A 21,521-nucleotide genomic window follows, 5' to 3' on the forward strand; every position below is an offset into this window, starting at 1 on the left:
ACCTAACAAATGATCTCCGCCTAGAAGGCTACAATTGGCCTAACAGCCATAGCCTTTTGGGGAGGGAGTTCCAGATTTCTGCTATTCTGTGTGGAAAAAGTGCTTCCTGTTTTCACTCCTGAATGGCCTAGCTCAGGGGTTGGCAGCCTTGATTTTAAAACCTTAGGGGGCCTTTTTTAAGAAATTTGCCTAAAATCCAAACTTCAGAGCCACAAGACAAAAAAAATTAAAATTAGCAGAACGTTTTCTACTTAAAATAAAACATAACTAATTTATTTATAAAAATGAGAAAAAATACAGTAATTAAGGAGAAACTGCTTGCAGTGACAGAAAGGTGGGTAATTAGAGGGCACCGAATAAGGTCATCAAAAGAACCAGAGGGGGGAGAGAAAAAATTTACGCTCTGAGTTGTGGTGATCTAGAATGCACCGTCTTGAAAGGGTGGTGGAAGTAGATTCAGTAATAGCTTTCAAAAGGCAATTGGTTAATTACATGATAAATTTGCAGTGATATGGGAGAGAGCAGGGGATTGGGACTAATTGAATAGCTCTTTCAAAGACCCAACACCGTCATAGTCGGCCAAATTCTTTTTTTTTCCTTTCATGGGATGTGAGCGTCACTGGCAAGGCCAGCATTTGTTGCCCATCCTTAATTGCTCTTGACAATTGACTTGCTTGCTAGGCCATTTCAGAGGGCAGTTCAGAGTCAACCACATTGCTGTGGGTCTGGAGCCACATGTCGACTAGACCAGGTAAGGACAGCAGATTTTCTTCCCTAAAGGACGTTAGTGAACCAGATTGGTTTTTACAACAATCGATAATAGTTTCATGGCACCATTACTGAGACTAACTTTCAATTCCAGATTATTTTTATTAATTAATTGAACTTAATTAATTGAATTTAAATTCCACCAGCTGATGTGTAGGGATTTGAACTCGTGTCCCCAGGGCATCTGGACCTCTGGATTATAAATTCAGTGACATTACCACTATGCCATCATCTTCCGCCAAATGGCCTTCTCCTGTGCTGTATCATTCTATGATAATGGGAGAGTGAGTGAAACAAAACCTGACATTCTTTCCAAAGATGTATTGCACCAATTAAACTCCTGGTTAAAATGTAACAATTTCAATAGTACTAATTACAAGTATTCACAACTTATTAATCATATTGTACTCTAACTCCACTCCATATCTTGCTACTTTCTTTGTCAGGATCAGATTTACAGAATGCTTGAAATGACAGTTCTCTTCTAATCTCATTTTTATTCTGGAATACTATACAGCACTATGTTTTACAGCCATCGTGTATAGAGGCCAGATCACAATTGCACAAACTTCCCAGCTATAAGCATTACTTAATAAATAAATATTTACTTACCTTACTATTCACTTGATAAATCTACTATTGCATTGTCTTGCATAGCTGAAAACGTCTATGACATGGAAGTGTTTAGCTCCATCTCAATTTCAGATACTGTTTTATAATTGACTTGTTATTTTAAAGGACCATGTTAATTTTGGAGTAAACCTGGATGTAACAAGTTATTTTGATGGAGAAAAGGAAACCCATACTCCTACTGGCAGAGCATTACCTGTAGTGGTGTGGGACTTTTATAAGGTAAGCAGTAGCTGATGCTGAATGTTTGTATATTTGGAACTGGGAATTAAAATTTAAATGCATTTGTCAACTGTCCTTTGTTTTAAATGTGTGAAAGGTTGAGTAAGGGAAATTTGGTAGTGCACAATTCTCTCCACATTAAAGAGGACCAATGTGAGGCTTCTAATAAGTGTTCGTGGAAGATTGTGCTGGAAGGGTGTTAAAGTGGAAAGAATTATCATCAGTTAGGTACCAATCCTTCAGTCTAATGTTAAACGGAACTCTGTGGTATGTTCAATTCTCACCGATTGACAGCTCGGCAGGATATAAAAAGGCAGCCAATTTTGATAAAGATAAAGATACTCTTGGCCAAGCCTCCGGGGAGGTTCTTATGCACTGTTAATTTTGTGATCATATAATGTTTTTGTTGGTGACTCATTGACATGGTGTACTTGGGAGAAGCTACCCAGGTGGCATGAGTTAAGTAAACTGTATCTTCAGCATTCTGTACTGTGCACATCCACACCAGTAGCTTCATGAGTGGAACTAGTAAGTACAGCCTTCCATGCTGTGAAATAAGTTATCTCTAAATATTGTTGCTCTTTAATAATGGGTGGTTGATGGTCGGCACAGACTCGGTGGGCCGAAGGGCCTGTTTCAGTGCTGTATCTCTAAATAAAATAAATAAACATGATTGTTCCCTCCCTCCCCGCCCCACAAAAATGCTAGCTGTGGATGGAATGTGCTCATTGGTATTGGCAGTTTTCTAATACCCTGTTCGGATGCTCATTCTTCATCTACAAGCTTGCACAGAAATGTTCATGGTTAATTCATTTGTCCATCAGCCATCCTGTGGCCCGTGAGTGAATTTGCCAGTTTTTGTCCCTCCTGAATTGTGACTGTACAAATTCATTTCCAAGAGGCCACTTAAAGCAGGAGATTGTCCCATCAGTTCAGGCTGGATTCAAACTCGGGTTCCAGAGATGAAAGGCCATAGTTTAACTCACTGCATAGCCTCTTAATTGTCTATTTCAGATGGAGACTTATCTGCTGTGCAGTTTCAGTTTTTTGCTTGTCAGCTTGGAACCTGGCTGTTTGTTTATGTCATCACATAGAAAAGAGATGAATATTTGATCCAGTACAGATTAGATGTGAGCGCTTTGGAGATAGCTACAAGTTGTTCACCCGTTCTGTTGACAGGAATGTTGTCATTTGGCATGTCTATTTGGAACAGTGCAGTGATAAATATGGATAATATCCACCTTCATATCAAAGATGTTTTTATTACTGTGTTTCTCGGGGCTATTTATGATCTATTAAACCATTCTCTTTTAGATGGAGATGAACTGGTCAGGGAATTAGCTTTTTTATAGAATGTATATTTCTGTTGACAGAATGGATGTTCTTTGCGGCTGCTGAATCCTCAGTCCTTTTCCGGCACTGTTTGGAATATACTGTCTATTCTTCAGGAGTCTTTTGGGAGCATGGTTGGGGCTAATGTGCAAGTATCTGTATTTTTCTATCATAAAAGCAAAATACTGCGGATGCTGGAAATTTGAAATAAAAACAAGAAATGCTGGAAATACTCAGCAGGTCTAGCAGCATCTGTGGAGAGAGAAGCAGAGTTAACGTTTCAGGTCAGTGACCCTTCTTCAGAACTTCAGACCCCAGTTCTGAAGAAGGGTCACTGACTTGAAGCGTTAACTCTGCTTCTCTCTCCACAGATGCTGCTAGACCTGCTGAATATTTCCAGCATTTCTTGTTTTTATATCTGTATTTTTCTGTTTGTTTTGTGTCAGTATCTGTTAGTAAATGAGTGGAAAATTCTAGTACAAATCTGTTAAAAGGGGGACTGCAGGAAAGTTAATCAAAATGTGTATATTTGAATACTTAATGGTCACTGTACTTTAAAAAATAAAATGTTAAGTGCTTTGAAAAATTTCAATGTGACGAGATGCTACATTTTAAAGATTAATATGATTTTGAGTTGGGATGTTTGGATGAATGACGGTAAAATATTGATGTACTTTTACATAGAAAGGGATTTTTTTTTTTCTGCCTCACGTCCCCGGCCCCAAAAAGAAATCTCAGTCGGATTTGTAAAGGGTTATTGTGATTTCGCAAATTATAATTGAACTCAATATTGAAGAAATTGTAATGCTGTTTCACAAATGAAATTTGGATTCTCCATCTCACTCCCTTTGTTCCCATTTGCCCCTCCACCACAGCACGTTACTAAATATAAGTCAGCCCATGCATGTTATTAACATGATAAGCAAAGGGAGAATATTCATCTATAATTTTTATTGCTCATTTTGTTTCTCACTTCAAGATCTCTAACATTGGAGATGTAGATGAACTTAAGGCAATCAAGTTCTTATGCTGTTTTGCTTTTAATAAAACAGTAAATTAATTTTTTGCAAACTGATGGCTTCTGTAAATGTTGCCTTAGCTTCACAGTTTCTTGTGGCTGCTCTTTTCAGTTGCTATAGACGACAAGAAAGTTACTCCAAGAAGTGAAATAAGCTCATTTTACCGTACCAAGTCTATTTGTTTTGTATGGAAATATTAGTTTAATTAAATAAACAGATATTACTTCTGTATTTTATTTTCTTAAAAAATTATGTTTTTGGAACTGCTGCCAAGTTCTTACTCATTCAGTTCCCATTGATGAAAATTTTCTATCCACTGGGAATTTCTAAAACTGCCAAATTCAGTTTGAATGAATAGGCTTTTGAACTGTCATGAAGATGTTTTTATATTCTTATTTTTGCTTTCTTGTGGAAGTTATCTGACTCCTCCTGGGAACCAGGGATTTGCACCGCATTATGACGACATTGAAGCATTTGTGATTCAGCTGGAAGGCAAAAAGAGCTGGCGCGTCTATGATCCTAGGTAGGTAATATGCTGTATGTCCTTGGACACTATAACGACTGTCACCTGGAGCTATTTCACCTAAAGGCACATTATGTTTCTGCCTCTTCTGTATTTTCACCAGCTCTCATTTCACATCTTTAAAAGGGTTGGAAGTCTAAAGAAAGTACTTTGTGGTTCAAGGTACTTTCACTCCCTTTCCAATTGACAGCCATTTCAAAAATTAATTGCTTATGTGGCGACCCAGCAGGTTGCTGTATCTCATTGTTGGTCCACCCCAATATTGTCACTAACGAGGTCCATCCCAGAGTATCTGGAGTTGAAAGCAGCAGGTGCCTGCTTTTTTTTAAAATGTGGTCACTAGAACCTGAGAGAGCATGCTTCCTGCCAGGTATTCTGCATTCCAATTGCTGTTAACTTCATTGAAAAAATGGAGAACAAAGATACTTTTACAAACAGTTACATGTGTCTCATGTGACCTCATTACATTACACAGTTTTGTTGGAGTTGAGGGGCTGTCGTATGAGTAATTTCCTTTAGATAACTATATCCCATTCCTTTCTGAGAAGATAGAAGTGATGGTGGCTCACTTGAAAGCTGCTGTTCATGCTACCCTTGCAAAAAGCTATTATTTGAAGTAAAACTATGACCCAGGACGACTGTCCTTTTCTGTGGGAAGCCCCTGGTCTCCAGGCCTAGTCTATGTATGTCCTACATTGTCTTGTAAATAGTAAAAAAAACACAAACCCACAATGACATTGTAGCTCAGACTAATATTGTTAGGCTTACTATAATACATGGATGTTACTTCACTTGTTTTTCTGTTGCAAATGATTTATTATTGTGCTTTTTGATGCATTCACAGATCAAATGAAGAAATTCTTCCAAGCATGTCAAGCCGTGAGTGCTTTCAGAAAGCTGTATTCCACTCTGCTTCATATTTTTTCGTGTGTTGTGGAAGCATTTTACTTTGTAACAACTGCCCTTTATGTAAGTGATTTGTGATTCTTCTGTGCCATCTTCCCCAGGTAACTTTAGTCAGCAGGAAATGGGCGTTCCTATTATGGATACTGTGCTTGAAGCTGGAGACTTGCTGTACTTTCCTAGGGGCTTTACCCACCAGGCAACCTGCACATCTGAAGTGCATTCCCTCCACATCACCCTTTCAACATTTCAGAGGAACTCTTGGGGAAATCTACTACATAAAGTAGGTGGATAGTTGTAATATTTATTCGAGTATTGCAGGCAGGAGTTGCATTGTTCTGTGACAAACCATTTCATAAATAAGTCCTGTGTTCTTTGGTTTCCAAGCAATCCTATTTAAATATTCTCCATTTCACAGCTAACTGGTGGATCAAACTGGCTAGGGTGATAATGGCTGGTGGGTGCCCCATAAGTTGTGAAAATTTTAGCCATTTTCTAATATGTGATGTTTGATATCTTGTTGACAAATTTGCTGTTTTACTCCAGTGATTATCAAGAAGGCTTACTTCAGCTAGCCTAATTGCAGAGTGCCGTAATCCATCAGATAGTGTCCTCTGCAGTCACACACATCAGGATGGCTTCAGGTTCAGTTCATCATGTGTTTTGAGTTAACCAATATCATTGATGTACTCGAATTGGAGTCTGATCACAAATTAAAAGGGATTATAATTTTGTATGTGTGTGCAAGTATAGAATAGGATTTGCTGATGTGGCTTCCATGACTTAAAAAAAAAAAGCTTGCCAACATTCACTCTGCAATTTCCCATCCGAATAACGATCACGTGGACGAGATACTGGGGCTAGCTGGTATCTAAACTTTTTCCTTCACCCTTCAGCTTGAAAAAACTTTTAATTGTAACTTGCTAGAAGTGCAAGCTGCTAACAGTGTGGTACGGACATCTGGGACCTTAGTGAACAGAGGGAACAACAGTGCATCTCCTTAACCAATGAGATTTAAGGATTGAGAAAGAAACAGGAACAATGGAGAAGTAGGGTGAATTAAGAATCATAGAATCTTAGAAAGTTTATGGCACAGAATGAGACCACTTGGCCCATCGTGTCTGCACCAGCTGAAAAATGAGCCCCCAGTCTAATCCCACCTTCCAGCATTTGGTCCATAGCCCCGTAGGTTACTGCACTCGAGGTACATATCCAGACTCCTTTTTAAATGCTTTGAGGGTTTCAGCCTCTGCTATCCGTTTTAGGCAGTGAGTTCCAGGTCCCCTCTACCATCTGGGTGAAAAAAAACTTCCTCATCTCCCCTCTAATCTTTCTACCAATCACTTTAAATCTTTGCCCCCTAGTCGCTGATCTCTCTGCTAAGGTAAGTAAGCCCTTCACATCCACTCTATCCAGGCCCCTCACAATTTAGTACATTTCAATCCGATCTCCCCTTAGCTTTCTCTGTTTTAAGAGAACAACCCCAGCCTATCCAGTCTTTCCTCATAGCTGCATTTTTCCAGTCCCGGCAACATCCTTGTAAATCGCTTCTGTACCCTCTCTAGTGCAATTATATCCTTTCTGTAATGAGGTGACCAGAACTGCACACAGTACTCAAGTTGTGGCCTAAACAATGATTTATACAGTTCCAGCATAACCTCCCTGCTATTATATTTTATATCTCGACTAATAAAGGAAAGGATTCCATATGCCTTCTTAACCACCTTATCGACCTGTCCTGCTACCTTCAGGGATCTGTGGACATTCACTCCAAGGTCTCTCACTACTCTACACCTTTCAATATTCTTCCATTAATCGTGTATTCCTTTGCCTTGTTTCACCTCCCCAAATACATCACTACCCACTTCTCCAGGTTGAATTCTTTGCCACTTTTCTGCCTACCTGACCAGTCCATCAATTTCTTCCTGCAGCCTACAGTTATCCTCCTCGCTATCTGCCACACAGCCAACTGCAAACTTCTTGATCATGCCCCTACATTTACATCCAAATCGTTGATATATAGCATAAAAAGCAGGGGACCCAGTACTGAGCCCTGCGAAATGCCACAGGAAAGAGCCCTCCAGTCGCACAAACACTTGTCAACAATTACCCTTTGTTTCCTGCCACTGAGCCAATTTTGTATTCACCATGCTATATTTCCCAGGATCCCATGGGCTTTTATTTTTTAACCAGTCTGCCATATGGGACCTTGTCAAAAGCCTTGCTAAAATCTTCGTAGACCACATCAACTGCACTATCTGCATCAAATCTCCTTGTTACTTCTTCAAAAAATTCGATCAAGTTGGTCAGACACTATCTTCCCTTAACAAATCCATGCTGACTGTCCTTGATTAATCTGTGCCCTTCTAAGTGACAGTTTATCCTGTCTGTCAGAATTGATTCCAATAATTTTCTCCAAGTCAAATCAAGTATAAAGCAAAAGAGATTGGATTAAGAGAGGGGGAAAAAGTCAAAGGAAAAGTAAGAACTTTTTTTTGCAATTTTAAAACTTTTAAGAATTTACTACATGCAGGAACAGTTTAAATTGTTCACTTTCTGGGTCAGAGAGATTGACATTGCTTTATCAATTACTGTGTTGTTAAAGAGGTCCTTACGCTTTTAATTCAAAACCATGACTTTCTGCAGTGAGTTTAATGGGCAATTAATGTGCAAATCCAGCAAGTCCTTAGACCAGGAGGCTAATGCTGTTTGTGTGAGGCAAATGGCGAAGCTGCGTAAATCGATCAAGTTCTGGAGATTCACAACTCGCAGAATATCTCTTAATCCCCTGAAATTGCTGACCAACTTGCACATTAAGAATGGTGTGTGCCGTTAACACACAGTTATTTATCCAGCAAGATTTAATCCCATATGTCCTAAGATAATTACAGCGATGTTGGTTTTGCTGTTTGCTGTAAAATTGCAGTGGTGATTGCACATATGCTACAGCATCCTCCAGTGGTAACAGTGGGCTATTGCAACATTTCTACTAATTTTTCAGACTCTTTAGAGGCTTCATGAATATCCTGAGGCACCAGATTCCACAAAGCATGTCCTAAACTATTAATCAGTGGATTTTTTTCAGCCCTGATTAATGATTTTATAATTGTTGCAAACATCCTCACTTAACAGTAATGCTGAAATGTGCCATAGCTTCCTGTTTCATTAATGATCTATTTACAACAAGTAATATTGGGGTGAGCACATGACACATTTGACCTTTTGTTAGATTTCCTTCTCAGCAGGAAGATTCTCTCCAGATATAACTAATCTATCTAAATGCAAATGATGCATGTGTTTTAAAATTTATTCGCATTAGAATATAATGAATGCAGATCTTTCTGCTGAAGTAATTTGTGAATGTGAACGAATGGGTAGAAGTTTTGAGGGGGCATATTTTCCACCATAGTTTCATCTTTCATTTTAAAAGCACCGTATCCTTAAAATATGCTTTGTTTTCTTTTTATTGCAGCTTTTTCCTGGTGCCTTGGACTTGGCTATAGAAGATGATGTAGAATTCCGGGAAGGCTTGCCTCTTGATTACTTTGATTACATGGGAGTGCAGAATTCTGAAAGGGTAACTGTCCACATTTGCAATTCTGTATTTAAAGTCTCATCCTCCTTAGATTTTATAATAGAAGTAATGTTATCAACAAAGCTTACAAGCCAGTGCTAATTTTGTCTTGAATCTGCTACCCTGTATCCTCTAAGAAGAAGGGGGAGATTTTTTAAAATTTTTTTCTTGAGATGTGGACAGCACTGGCAAGGCAGTATCTATTGACTGTCTTTAGTTGCCCTTGGGATTGAAAGTCAACCACGTAGTATGGGACTGGAATCACATGTAGACCAGACAAGTTAGGTCAGGTCCCTTCCCTTAAGGATACTATTGAACAGCTAGGGTTTTTAAAAAAATCTAGCAGCTTTCAATGTAATTTTTGCTGGTACTGGACCATACATTACCAAATCTATTGAATTCAGTTTCATAGCTTACCATGGTGGGAATTCAGTTCCAAAACTCTGGATTTCTAGTGCATTACTATAGACAGTAGACTACCAATCCAGTTGTGTGGACAGAAATGCTTCAATTGTTATAACTGTAAAATCAGATTGTAAATGCACAAATTTATGTTGGTTCTAGGCAGATTCAAGCACTTTTCCAAATCAGTTTCCATTTATATATAACTCCTAATCTAATCGTAAAATTGACAGTTACATTTGTCAGGTTACAAAGTTTTTCAGAGTGATTGGCACCAATCAACACTATAAAAAGATCAAAATGTTGGAAGCGTAAGAGGTTATTAACTTCTTTCATATGTGCAAATGTGAAACCTGTTTGGAAGATCAAAGAAGGTAGGTCTAGGTTAATGACAGAATTATCTCTGGGTACAGCAAAGATCTTCCCAAATCATATTTCCTCCACATAAGAGTAGAATGGGTCAGCTGTTGAACTGAGCAATCACAATGAATATGTCCTGGAAGAGTTTTCCATTTGGTATCCTAATGAGAACCAAATTACTTTCTCTTCCCCGTTCTTGCTCTGGATAAGTGCCACATCCTATGGAAAAATCCTCTGTTCTGTTTGCCGCATCAGTTGTCAGTAATATCTTGCTGTTAGTGCTTTCTGGGAGAAGTCTTTCACTCTTGACATAATTTTTTTAACCCCTCATTAGGTAGATGTAACATTTTTGTTTTTATTTTCAATGGCAGGTTCAAGGTATCACTGAATTTCGATGATAGTTGCATCTCCAGGACTAAAACATTTTTTTTTTTGTCATCCGCTTAAGATGTAGGCTCTTTGTGGTACAGTTCCACAAGTCTCAACTAGCCTTCAGCATCTTGTGTGAGTCTTGAAGTTGAAGTTTTGTTGGGTATGGAGAAAGTACCTTAGCCCATGCCTGGTCATAACTTAACCAGCTCAACAGTCAGCAGAGCCCAACAGCTGTACATTCTTTCACTATTTTGCAGATATTTTTATTATCGACATTGTGCTGTACCAGCACTGGTCCAGGTTTCAAATCTTGCAGCTGCAAGCTCTTGACTGCATCTGAATTTTCTTTTTCAGGAAGATGACCCACGGAGGGAATCATTTAATAAAAAGGTATACAATCTAATGAGGAAGTTACTGAAATATGCACCAATTGATGCAGCAGTCGATCAGAAAGCCAAAGATTTCATTCATGATTGCCTACCCCCTGTACTTACAAAAGGTATTTTGTTTGTTTCATTAATTGTTGTATTTTTATGGGACAAGAGAGAGCAATAACTACAAATTTAGCCTTCTACCAATTAACAATTATCCAAACAAAGATACCAAGAGAATGCTGCTCCTTTAACATTTTGGCACTTCACCTCAAAATGACCACGCAATCACATGATTTTCCTTCCTTGACTGCATTTGAGACTTTGTTTTGAGACCAGTTCTTGTATCTTCCAGTGTCATTAGCAGTTCATTTTTATTGTTGTAAATGATAGTGTTCCCAATTTTAATACTTTGGTCCTTCACAAGAAAAACTAAAAGATGAGGAAAGGCTATTTGACTTTTCGAGCTCACCCACACAATAGCTTTGAAGTCCCTTAACATCTTTGATTTTTAACCTGGTAGATTCTTAGAAGTGTTTATCATACTTAAGTAAAGACAGTGTTCATAAGACCAGTTTTAAATGTACTTTTCACGACCAATTTATTTCCTCTTGTTTTGCTGTATCTGGGTTACCTTATCTGTGCCATTTAATATGTATACCTTGAACAAGTCACCCTTTTGACTACTGTCTCTTGAATGTAAAACTTATGCTTCTCATACTTTTCCTCATAGCGTATCCTTTTTTTTTTGGATCATTGTCTTTGTTTTCTCCCCATGTATGTCCCTTTTAAATTGTGGCTGTGACACTGCTCACCGTTTTCTAAGGTCTAACCAATCAAGTTGAAACCTAACCTCTGTGCACTTGTTCTGACTGTATATCCCAATGTGCTGTATGCTTTTTTAATTGTTTCTCCACATTGTCTTATAAGCTTCATGCCTCCTTCAAGATCAGCCTGTGCTAATATGTTTTTTTTTCATTGTCACCCATGTTATTCGTTCTTCCAAAATGCAATACTATGTGTTTTATCGGCATTAAATTTGATGTGTCATTTGTCTGCCCAGTTAAGTAATAGTAATAATTGGCAAAACCTTAACGAGACCCTACATCGCTAATGCAATCCCTACTTCAATATTGTCTGCTAATTTAATAGTCTTATAATTTATTTCTGCATCCAGATCATTTATGTAGTTGAGAAATAACAATGGTTTAAGCACTGACCCCATGTGGTACTCCAGTATGCCCCTCATGAGTACTCCATTTTCATTTTTTTTCATCCAATTCCTTGTTCAAGTCTCATGTTCTACCCTGAATTTCCATTCCTGTTTGTTTATTTAGTAATCTTTCAGGTGGGATTTTGTTGAAGCCTTGTGGAAATCCAAACAAACTATATCTTGAAGCTTCCACTACCTATTTAATTTAGAATATCCTCAATCAAGTTGTTGAGATTTGTCAAGCGAATCTACATAAACTGTTTTGGGGCTATTGTTACATGGACAGAAGTCCAGTTTACATTTTAATATAAAGAAAGAACTTGCTTTTATATAACAACTGTCATGTCCTCAGGCCATCGGGCTTTAAGGTCAAGAGTTACTTTTGAAGTGTTGTCATCGTTACATAGGCAAAATGGCAGGTAATTTGTGCAAAGTGCAATTCCACAAACTGCAGTGAGGTAAATGACCAGTTAATTTGGTTTTTATTTTTGTGTGTTGCTTGTGGGTTAAATATTCACCTCCTGTTCTTAATACAGTGGGATCTTTTACATCCACCTGACGGGACACACGAGGCATTTGAAAGGCAGCACAGCACCTCTGTATTGCATTTAAATTCTCAAGTCTCTGGAAGGAAGCTGAAAACCACAACCAAATGATCTATATCTGATTGCATCTCTATAAAATTGCAATGTAATTTTTCACTGCTCTTTAAACATTTTTGCTACTTTTTTGTCCTTTTGACCTAGTCTTCGTGTTGACATACAGCTTTATTTGTGGCATAACTCAGTCAAGACCTTACTGGTTGATGTCATCAACCATTTGAGATCTTCTTTGGTGGGGATCTTCTCTAATGGCCAGATTAAACCGAATCCCTATTTCATCAAAGGTCATTGGCATCACCAGCCGAACCACAACTAGACCACTATTGCTCAAGACAGATCACTACAATGAAACACAGGCATACATTGAGGAACCTCGACTTAGGTATTGAGGAGAAAAGTCACATGATCCTTCATTCTTTTAGCTTTTTTACTTCTATTGTAACATCATAAGTAGCATGATCGTTGAACCATTAAATCCCTCAGCATCCTGCCAGGAGCCAGGAGTCATAATAGCATAAGAACAAGAGTAGGCTGTTCAGTCCCTTGAGTCTGTTCTGCTGTTCAGTTAGATCATATCTGATCTAATCTCTGTCTTAACTCCATTTATTTCAACCCCCACCCCCCAACCCTTGGTTCGATATCCCTAATGCCCTTGTCTAACAAAATCTGTCAATGTCAATTTTGAAATTTTCAGTTGATCCGCCCCCACCCCAACTCCCCAACCTCTACAGCATTTTGGGAGGTGAAGAGTTCGCGATTTCCACCACTATTTGTGTGAAGAAATGCTTCCTGATATCGCCTCTGAATGAACTAGCTCTAATTTTGAGTTTTTGCCCTCGTTTTCTGGACTCCCCCACCATAGGAGATAATTTGTCTTTATTGACCCTATCAAATCCTTTACTCCCTTAATCTTTTACACTCAAGGGAATACAAGCCTACTCTACGCAAACTTTGCTCATAATTTAACCCTTTTAGCCCTGGTATCTTGGTGATTCTGCACTACACCCGCTTCAAGACCAATATATCTTTTTTGAGGTATGGTGCCCAGACTGAACACAGTACTCCAGATGCAGTATAGCCAGAGATTTATACACCTATAGCATAACTAGGCTGTCTTGGTCTTTCCAGTTTTCTGGGATTTGATCTTGTACACTACCTGAAATGCATTAGAATCAGTTTGGACAAAATAGGTCCTTTTCTAGCTCTTGCTCGAGCTAGGAAATCAAATAGAGTTTTGTTTACCTCTGTTCTTGCAAATTGCCCATCCAGAAGTCTGAGCCCCACCACCTTGTCTACGAGATTGGATGTCTAATGTGGATGTGCAACTAGTACACAGTCTAGATGAAGATTGGGATTTACCAAGCCATCTAGGTTAGATTCATCCATATGCTTTATCCTCTTTGAATAATGACCCATTCATTCACTCGTTTCTCTTTTTTGGGTGGGGAGAGACAGGTTATTGTTTTTTTTTAAACTCAATCCCCATTGGTGTTGGTGGGGCCGTGCATTGTACTGATGGCTTGGCTGCATGAACAGATGTATTTTTATGGCTGGTGGTAGCCAGGCGTGTGCTATTTTGGTTTAGGATTGGTAGTCTAGAAGTTGATGGCATAGGCCTCACTTGAGATCCTTATGCAAGATAAAAGCTGAGACGGTGAAACTATACAAAGGAAGGACTGAACAGGAGGTTGCAGAGTTCACCCGGAAGAGAGAACAGTGGAGCAGTCTTTTGACCTCTGTGGCTATTTGCTTAAGAGATGGACAAAGAATTGTCTAGAGTCTTGCGGTAACCACATTTCTGCTTGTCACTAAGGCAATGTTAAACTGGCTTGCCTTTTCTAATATAAACTATCTATTTCCAAATATTGCTCCAATAATACACATTTGGTCAATCTTGCTGAAAAGGGAGGAGCCTTGAAAGCAACATGGATGTAATATAAATAACATCTTGGAGTTGATGCTGCTTTATCCCCAGTAAACAACTATTAATCAAATGACAACCAGTGTTTATCATCAATTTCACATCGTAATGAAGCATAGTTGCTTTTTTTTCTCCCTAACCTTTTCCTCTTGCCTCATCTCTTCTGAAAGAGTTGTCTTCTGTTGGAGTACTATGTGGGATACTGGTAGCTACCACACCTCCCCCCATCCTCAACACCCTTACAATCTGGCTGATGCACCTATCACGTGTGAGCCTAAACTATTTTAACAGCGAGGATTCACAATCTAGCATGATTATTTGCTCAACTGGCACCTACGCATGCATACTGTTCTGCAAGGCCATTGGAAAGCAGTCAGGTGGAGGAACACTAACTGACCTTTTTCCCACACCACCTCCCCAAAGCCACCAGGATTACTGAGGTCAATTGTAGAGAAAGCTTCTAACCAGTTTGCATGACTAGATTGGTTTTGAGGGTAGTGACAAAGCATCTGTTTGGGAATTCATTCATTAAAAAATACATGTGCTGGGAAGCATTTTTCAACTATTTCTGTGCAAAATTAATTTAAAGATCAGTTCAGTCTCAGTCTGAAATGGCATGTAATGTTCTGTATGCAATCAAAACTGCATCTTTCTAATGTTAAAGAACAATTGGATTTTCTCTCCTAGAGGAGCTAGCATGCACTGTATACAGTGCACCAGCCCGATGGAGAGATGGTGGGCCACGCAACGTTGTTCTACAGATACGAGGAAGTACCCGGATACGAATGCTTCGCAGTAACATTGCCAGGTCTCATAATTCTACTTATTTTTCTGCACAACATATTTCAGAATAATGGCCTTGTGAAACCTCATCGATTTGAGCTTTTAATGGTTTTGCCTTAGCGCATGCGATCAGTGCATCTCCTAAGACTGCAATAATAACACAGCATGTCCTATTAAAAAGGAATAAACAGCGGGAAAGTTAAATTTTATTATCTCCATACACTATATTGTTCAAAACCTTCTAACAGGAAGTACTGATCTTCGGACATTCCAGTGCATCTTTTCCAATTTGGGGGCTAAAAAATTTGATCAATACTTTTTGAATAAAATAGAAGTGTGATAAGAGGCCTTACTTAGCAAAGAGTAAGTAACTGAAACTATAAAATGTAACTTGCAGAGGGCTGTGTGCCGAACAGGATCCTGAGCGTTTCCATGACATTTTTTGAAGAAAGGCAGGGATGTTTTACCAGATGTCCTGGCAAACATTTATCTCTCACTCAACGCCACCAAAAACAGAACATCTGGCCAGTTATATCATCGCTGTTTGTGGTACCTTGCTGTGCGCACATTGGTGTCACAGTTCCCCGCATTATGGGCTGGACTTTACCAGTCCCCCGACTCGGGGGTCATGGTGGGGGGCCCAGAAAATATCTCCAGGAGAGGCCCACCATGGGCCTCGATGCTGGGAAGGCCCTGCCCCATATTACCGCCATATAAGGCCTTGGCGGCCCCCTTCCCACTGCTCAGCGATGGAGACCTAATTAACATATGTTAATTAATTTAAATTAGATGAATAAAGACTTGCCTTTTCACGATGGCCGGCTGCCGGAACTCCCGCACCTTCCGATCTCCATTTGAAGATCCGAGGCGGAACGCTGGTGGGAAGGGAGGAGGAGTGAAGCTTTCAGAGTGGGAGGGGAGTGGGAAAAACTCTTACTATTGGTTGAGGGGTTGGTGAGAAGGGTTTGAAGGTCAAAGTTAATAAAGTTTTGGGTGGGAAGTTCAGGATAGGAAAAACGTTTTTTGATGGGGAGAGGGCAATGAATAAATTGTTTGGTCATTATGGGGGTTGGAGAGGGGCTTCGATCTCTTATTAAATTTTTAATTTAACTCTAACATGCATTTCACTTTAAAAATTGAAATTACTTGTAAGGGCTCGAAGCCCTTTAAAAATGGCACTGGCTCCTGCGCGGTGCTGCCGGACATCGTTGCTGGGGACTGAGTGCCCGCCCCCTGTACGTTATCGGCAGTGGGTGGTCCGTCCCTTCCATTTAAATGAGCCGCAGTGGAAGGTATTGCGGTGGCTCTGTGGCGCACATCTCGTGTGTGCGCCGTGCCGTGAGGCGAACTGGAAAAATTGAGCCCTACAGTGACTGATTTAATTGCCGAAGAAGTTCTTTGGGTTGCCCTGAGGTCGTAAAAGGCATGTTATAGCTACAAGCTCTTTGAGTGGGCTGCAACAACTGTGACTCCTCATAACTGAGAGACAGCTACTATATTCTTGCCTTATCCAACAAGCGGTTAAACACTTAAAAATTGAATCTTCTGTCTGAAGAAGATGCATTTAGTCTATTGTTTTATGTTGGAGAAAAAGGAGGAGAGCCTATTGATGTAAACTAGAATAGTTAATTACTTGGTTAAAAAATAAATTTAAAATGTGTGAACCTAAGCACAGAGCAGTGAACAGAAATGGGGTAAAGATCAGAAAGAATGACTTTTCACAAATAGTTCAAAACAGGAGGATTTTCTAAAGGATCTTTCATTGCAAAGTTTGTCACTACCTCCTTTTATGTTTGATCAGTATAATTTATCTAAAATTGCCTGTTGGAAATCATTAAGAGCATGAATACTAGTTTTTATGATAACTTTCATTTATATTACATCTCTAACCGAAAAAGTTTTCTGTACGCGCACTAATTCCTGTTGAATCAGTGTTGGTATTTGCTGTTGGATAGTGCATTAAAATTGGGTCTTTTACTAAGCTGACTTGTTTGTGGTTTCCATCTGAGTGGAGATGTGAGCTACCATAAATAATAGCCATTTGCATTTATATAGCACCTTTAACAGAGGAAAGCAGCCCAAAACAGCCCAAGGATGGCGGGGCAGTCCAGGACGAGGGGTCACAGTCTAAGGATAAGGGGTAAGCCATTTAGGACTGAGATGAGGAGGGATTTCTTCACCCAGAGAGTGGTGAACCTGTGGAATTCTCTACCACAGAAAGCAGTTGAGGTCAAATCATTAAATATATTCAAGAAAGAGTTAGATTTAGTTCTTGGGACTAAAGGAATCAAGGGATACAGGGAGAAAGCGGAAACAGGTACTGAGTTTGGACAATCAGCCATGATCGTATTGAATGGCGGTGCAGGCTCGAAGGGCCGAATGGCCTACTCCTGCTCCTATTTTTCAATGTTTCTAAGATACTTCAGTGGAGTTTAATGAATCAAAACTTGATGCTTAGCCAAAGAAGGTGATATTAGGACAGGTGATTAAAAGCTTGGTTAAAGAAGTAGGTATCAAGGAGAGTCTTATAGGAGGAGAGAGAGTTGAAGAGATGCAGAAGTTTAGGGAGAGAATTCCAGAGCTTAGGGCTTAAGCTACCAAAGACATGGTTGCCAGTGGTAGGTCAAAGGATGTGGGGGAATGCATAATGGGCCAGAGTTTGAGGAACGCACATTTCTCACTGAGGTGCTTGTCCATTAAATACAGTAGTAATGGGATGATTGCTAGCTGCAGAGTGCTAGACTCCAATGGAATCTTTACCAGGCAATTACTTCAAACCATTGTTTAATTCATGGCAGAGTGGAACAGAAAAGAAAGTTAAAACATAATCTGTCCTGCAGCCCAGACCATTCCCCTCTCCAGTTCGAATTAAATGTTGCACCCAAAGTGTTAACTTTTCCTCCTTTTTGCAGTGCTGATCGGCCTGTAGTATTGCTTAGCATTCTTAGCATTTTCTGTTTCCATTAATTTTCCTGAAGGTGTGGTTGGGGTGGGGATGGGTGCAGTTTATGAGGTTGGGGGCTGTTGTCATCTAGAGCTAGAGACATAAAGGTTTGTAATGCTATTATGTAGGACAGTTTTCCTCAATTGGCCACAAGAAATATACTTTTCAGTGTAAAATTAGTGCAATAATTAAGAAACACCAGCTCCTTCCTTATGCTCAATGGTTTCTCCATTATTTATAATTTTTTGTATAATAAACCCCAGTAAGAATTATACTTTTCAAATCACAGAATTGTTACATAAGAACATAAGAAATAGGAGCAGGAGTAGGCCATTCGGTCCCTCAAGCCTGCCCCGCCATTCAATAAGATCATGGCTGATCTGCCCCAGACCTCGACTCCCCTTTCGTGCCAGCTCCTCATAGCCCTCAACTCCCCGATATTTCAAAAATCTATCTACCTCCTCTTTCTTTAAATACTTTCAGTGATCTAGCCTCCACAACTCTCTGGGGTAGAGAATTCCAGACATTCACTACCCTCTGAAAGAAGAAATTCCTTCGCATCTCTGTTTTAAAGGAGTGTCCCCTTATTTTGTAACTGTCCCCTAGTTCGAGATTCCCCCACTAGTGGAAACATCTTCTCAACATCTACCCTGTCAAGCCCCTTCAGAATCTTGTATGTTTCAAGAAGATCATCCCTCATTCTTCTAAACTCTACTGAATAAAGGCCTAACCTGTTCAGCCGTTCTTGATAAGTCAATCCCTTCATCCCAGGAATCAGCCTAGTGAATCTCTTTTGAACTGTCTCTAATGCCAGTATAATCCTTTCTTAAATACGGGGACCAAAACTGTACACAGTACTCCAAGTGCGGCCTCACCAACACCCTGTACAGTTGTGACAAGACTTCCCTATTTTCAAACTACAACCCGTAGCAATAAAGGCCAAAATTCCAATTTGCCGCCTTAATTACTTGCTGCACCTGCATGTTAACTTTTTGTGTTTCATGCACAAGAACACCCAGATCCCTCCGTGCTGCACTTTTTTGAAGCCTCTCCATTTAAATAATTGTCTGCCTTTTGATTCTTCCTACCAAAGTGCATGACCTCACACTTCCCTACATTAAACTCCGTCTGCCAAGTTTTTGCCCACTCACTCAACCTATCAATCCCCTTGCAGATTCCTTATGTCCTCATCGCAACATGCTCTACCACCTATTTTTGTATCGTCAACAAATTTGGGTATATTACACTCTGCTCCCTCCTCCAAATCGCTAATATAGGTAGTAAATAATTGAGGCTCTAGGACTGATCCTTGTGGCACTCCACTAGTTAACGTCTTTCCAACCTGAAAAAGACCCATTAAGCCCGATTCTGTCTTTTGTGAATTAACCAATCCTTAATCCATGCTAATACATTACCCCCAGTACTGTGAGCTCCTATCTTGTGCAATAATATTTTATCGAATGCCTTCAGGAAATCTAAAAATCTAAATTACAGCGCAGAAGGAGGCAATTCAGCCCATCGTGTCTGAAAGAGCAATTGCCTCAGTCTCATTCCCCTGGCCTTCTCCCATAACCCTGCACATTCTTCCTTTTCATATAACTGTCTAGTTCCCTTTTGAATGCTTCATTTGAACCTGCCTCCACCACTTTCTCAGGCAGTGCATTCCAGACCAATGAGGAAACAGAATGTCACAGTGGATTGCCAAAATGTACTGTTACCTTTCTGACCGAGTTTAAACCCAGTCCAGCACCCTGTCTCTACCAATTATACCACCAGGAAATAAGTGTGGAAAGACTCAATTCACTTTCAAGTAAGTGTGAGCCCACTACATTAAAGCATTGAATTGAAACACTTAAATTTCCATGAAGGAGGCTGTTACTGGAGATGGGTATAGTGTTGTGTTGCAGCAGAGGTGCTTCTTAACAATTGGGATTAAAACATCTTTTTCAGATAAAGTGGAGGGTGCTTTACACTTCATTAGTGCAAAATGCTGAGCTTGGCTGTTAAAAGTAGAAGACATATAGTCATAATATTTATCCAGCACAGGCTTCTTATTCTTTGACGTAAACAAAAAAAAATGTTTGTCTGCTTTGCTTGTCCTCCATAGATTGTGTGGCGAGAATGGCAGCATATTGCTGTACTATACCATAGAAAATTCCAGAGACTACCACAAGGAGGATGAAAAATGCATAGAAATAGACCCCGAGGTAAGATGAATTGTCCTAAGTTCATTTGTTATGCTTATTTCCTTTGAGTAAAATGTTGATTGTAGGCGAAAGATGCTTAAAGAACTGAGTAATAAATATATTTCTGCAAACATAAAATGTTCACATATAAAAACAAGAAATGCTGGAACCACTCAGCAGGTCTGGCAGCATCTGTGAAAAGAGAAGCAGAGTTAACGTTTCAGGTCAGTGACCCTTCTTCGAAACGTTAACTCTGCTTCTCTTTTCACAGATGCTGCCAGACCTGCTGAGTGGTTCCAGCATTTCTTGTTTTTATTTCAGATTTCCAGCATCCGCAGTATTTTGCTTTTATAAAATGTTCACATTTGTCTTTCAGCTTGCTGATGGGGTAGAGCTCTTGCTTTGCTCATACCCACAATATATAAAGGTTGATAGTCTTCCAGCTGGAAATCTTGATGACAAGGTATGAAATCTCTCGGAAAACCCAATAAATATTTGTTGTATGGTGTGTGCTGAGTTATCTGATCTGAGATGGCACCAGCTCTACTACAATAAGGTATTGGGTAGGTATTTACATAGAATATACAACACAAAAACAGGCCCAGCCAGTCCACACCAGCGTTCATACTCCATTGGAGCCTGCTCCCAACTTTCCTCATTCAACAGCATAACCTTCTCCCTCATAGGCTTATCTAGCTTCTCCTTAAAAGCATCTATACTATTCACCTCAGTTGCTCCCTATGGGAGAAAGTTCCACATTCTCACCATTCTCTGGGTAAAGAAGTTTCTTTTGAATTCCCTATCTGATTTCTTGGTGACTATCTTATATTGACGACCGCTAGTTTTGTTGTTCCCCGCTAGTAGAAACTAGCTCGCTGTTTCTCTCTCCTCTCCCTCTCTCTTTATCTTCTTATATCAGTACCTTTCATAATTTTAAAGACCTGTAATAAGTTACCCCTCTTTTCATGAGAAAAGCAACCCAGCCTATACATTCTTTCCTTTATAGGTATATTGTTTCAATTCTGGTATCAGCCTTGTAAATCTTTTTTGCACACTCTGCAGTGTCTCTATATCCTTTGACAATCTGAACTGCTCACAGTACTCCACAAGTTTGGTCTAACCAAGGTTCATACAAGTCTAGTAAACTTCTCTGTGCTTCAGTCTGTCCGTCTAGAAATAAAAGCTAGTGCTGGGTTTGTTTTGTTATGGCCTTATTAACCTGTATTGCAACTTTTAGTGATTTGTGTATTTGTGTTCTCAGATCTCTTTGCCCTTCTAACCCATTGTTTTTCAAGTAATATGTAACTGCCTTAGTTTTCTTACCAAAATATTTGGAAATAAATGCTACCTACTGAGAAAAAGGAGAGGAATGAGATGAGAGTAGAGTCATTTACAG

General features: G+C 39.5%; 1 protein-coding gene across 3 annotated transcripts in view; it reads left to right on the forward strand.

Annotated features, from left to right (window-relative positions):
* riox1 (ribosomal oxygenase 1) overlaps nt 1-21,521 on the forward strand; it is a 48,314-nt gene that overhangs the window by 23,593 nt on the left and 3,200 nt on the right. For 2 of the 3 annotated variants that reach the window (XM_068045355.1, XM_068045356.1), the window contains exons 5-14: nt 1,507-1,620; nt 2,994-3,100; nt 4,387-4,494; nt 5,339-5,373; nt 5,502-5,680; nt 8,870-8,974; nt 10,460-10,604; nt 14,900-15,020; nt 20,047-20,146; nt 20,502-20,588. In XM_068045355.1, coding sequence (XP_067901456.1) covers nt 1,507-1,620; nt 2,994-3,100; nt 4,387-4,494; nt 5,339-5,373; nt 5,502-5,680; nt 8,870-8,974; nt 10,460-10,604; nt 14,900-15,020; nt 20,047-20,146; nt 20,502-20,588 — 1,101 coding nt within the window. Of the gene's footprint in view, nt 1-1,506; nt 1,621-2,993; nt 3,101-4,386; nt 4,495-5,338; nt 5,374-5,501; nt 5,681-8,869; nt 8,975-10,459; nt 10,605-14,899; nt 15,021-17,050; nt 17,136-20,046; nt 20,147-20,501; nt 20,589-21,521 lie in introns of those variants that run through there. The other variant, XM_068045357.1, reaches the window with a different exon arrangement.

The sequence above is a fragment of the Heterodontus francisci genome, chromosome 13, assembly GCF_036365525.1.
Source record: "Heterodontus francisci isolate sHetFra1 chromosome 13, sHetFra1.hap1, whole genome shotgun sequence".
Taxonomy (NCBI): Eukaryota; Metazoa; Chordata; class Chondrichthyes; order Heterodontiformes; family Heterodontidae; genus Heterodontus; species Heterodontus francisci.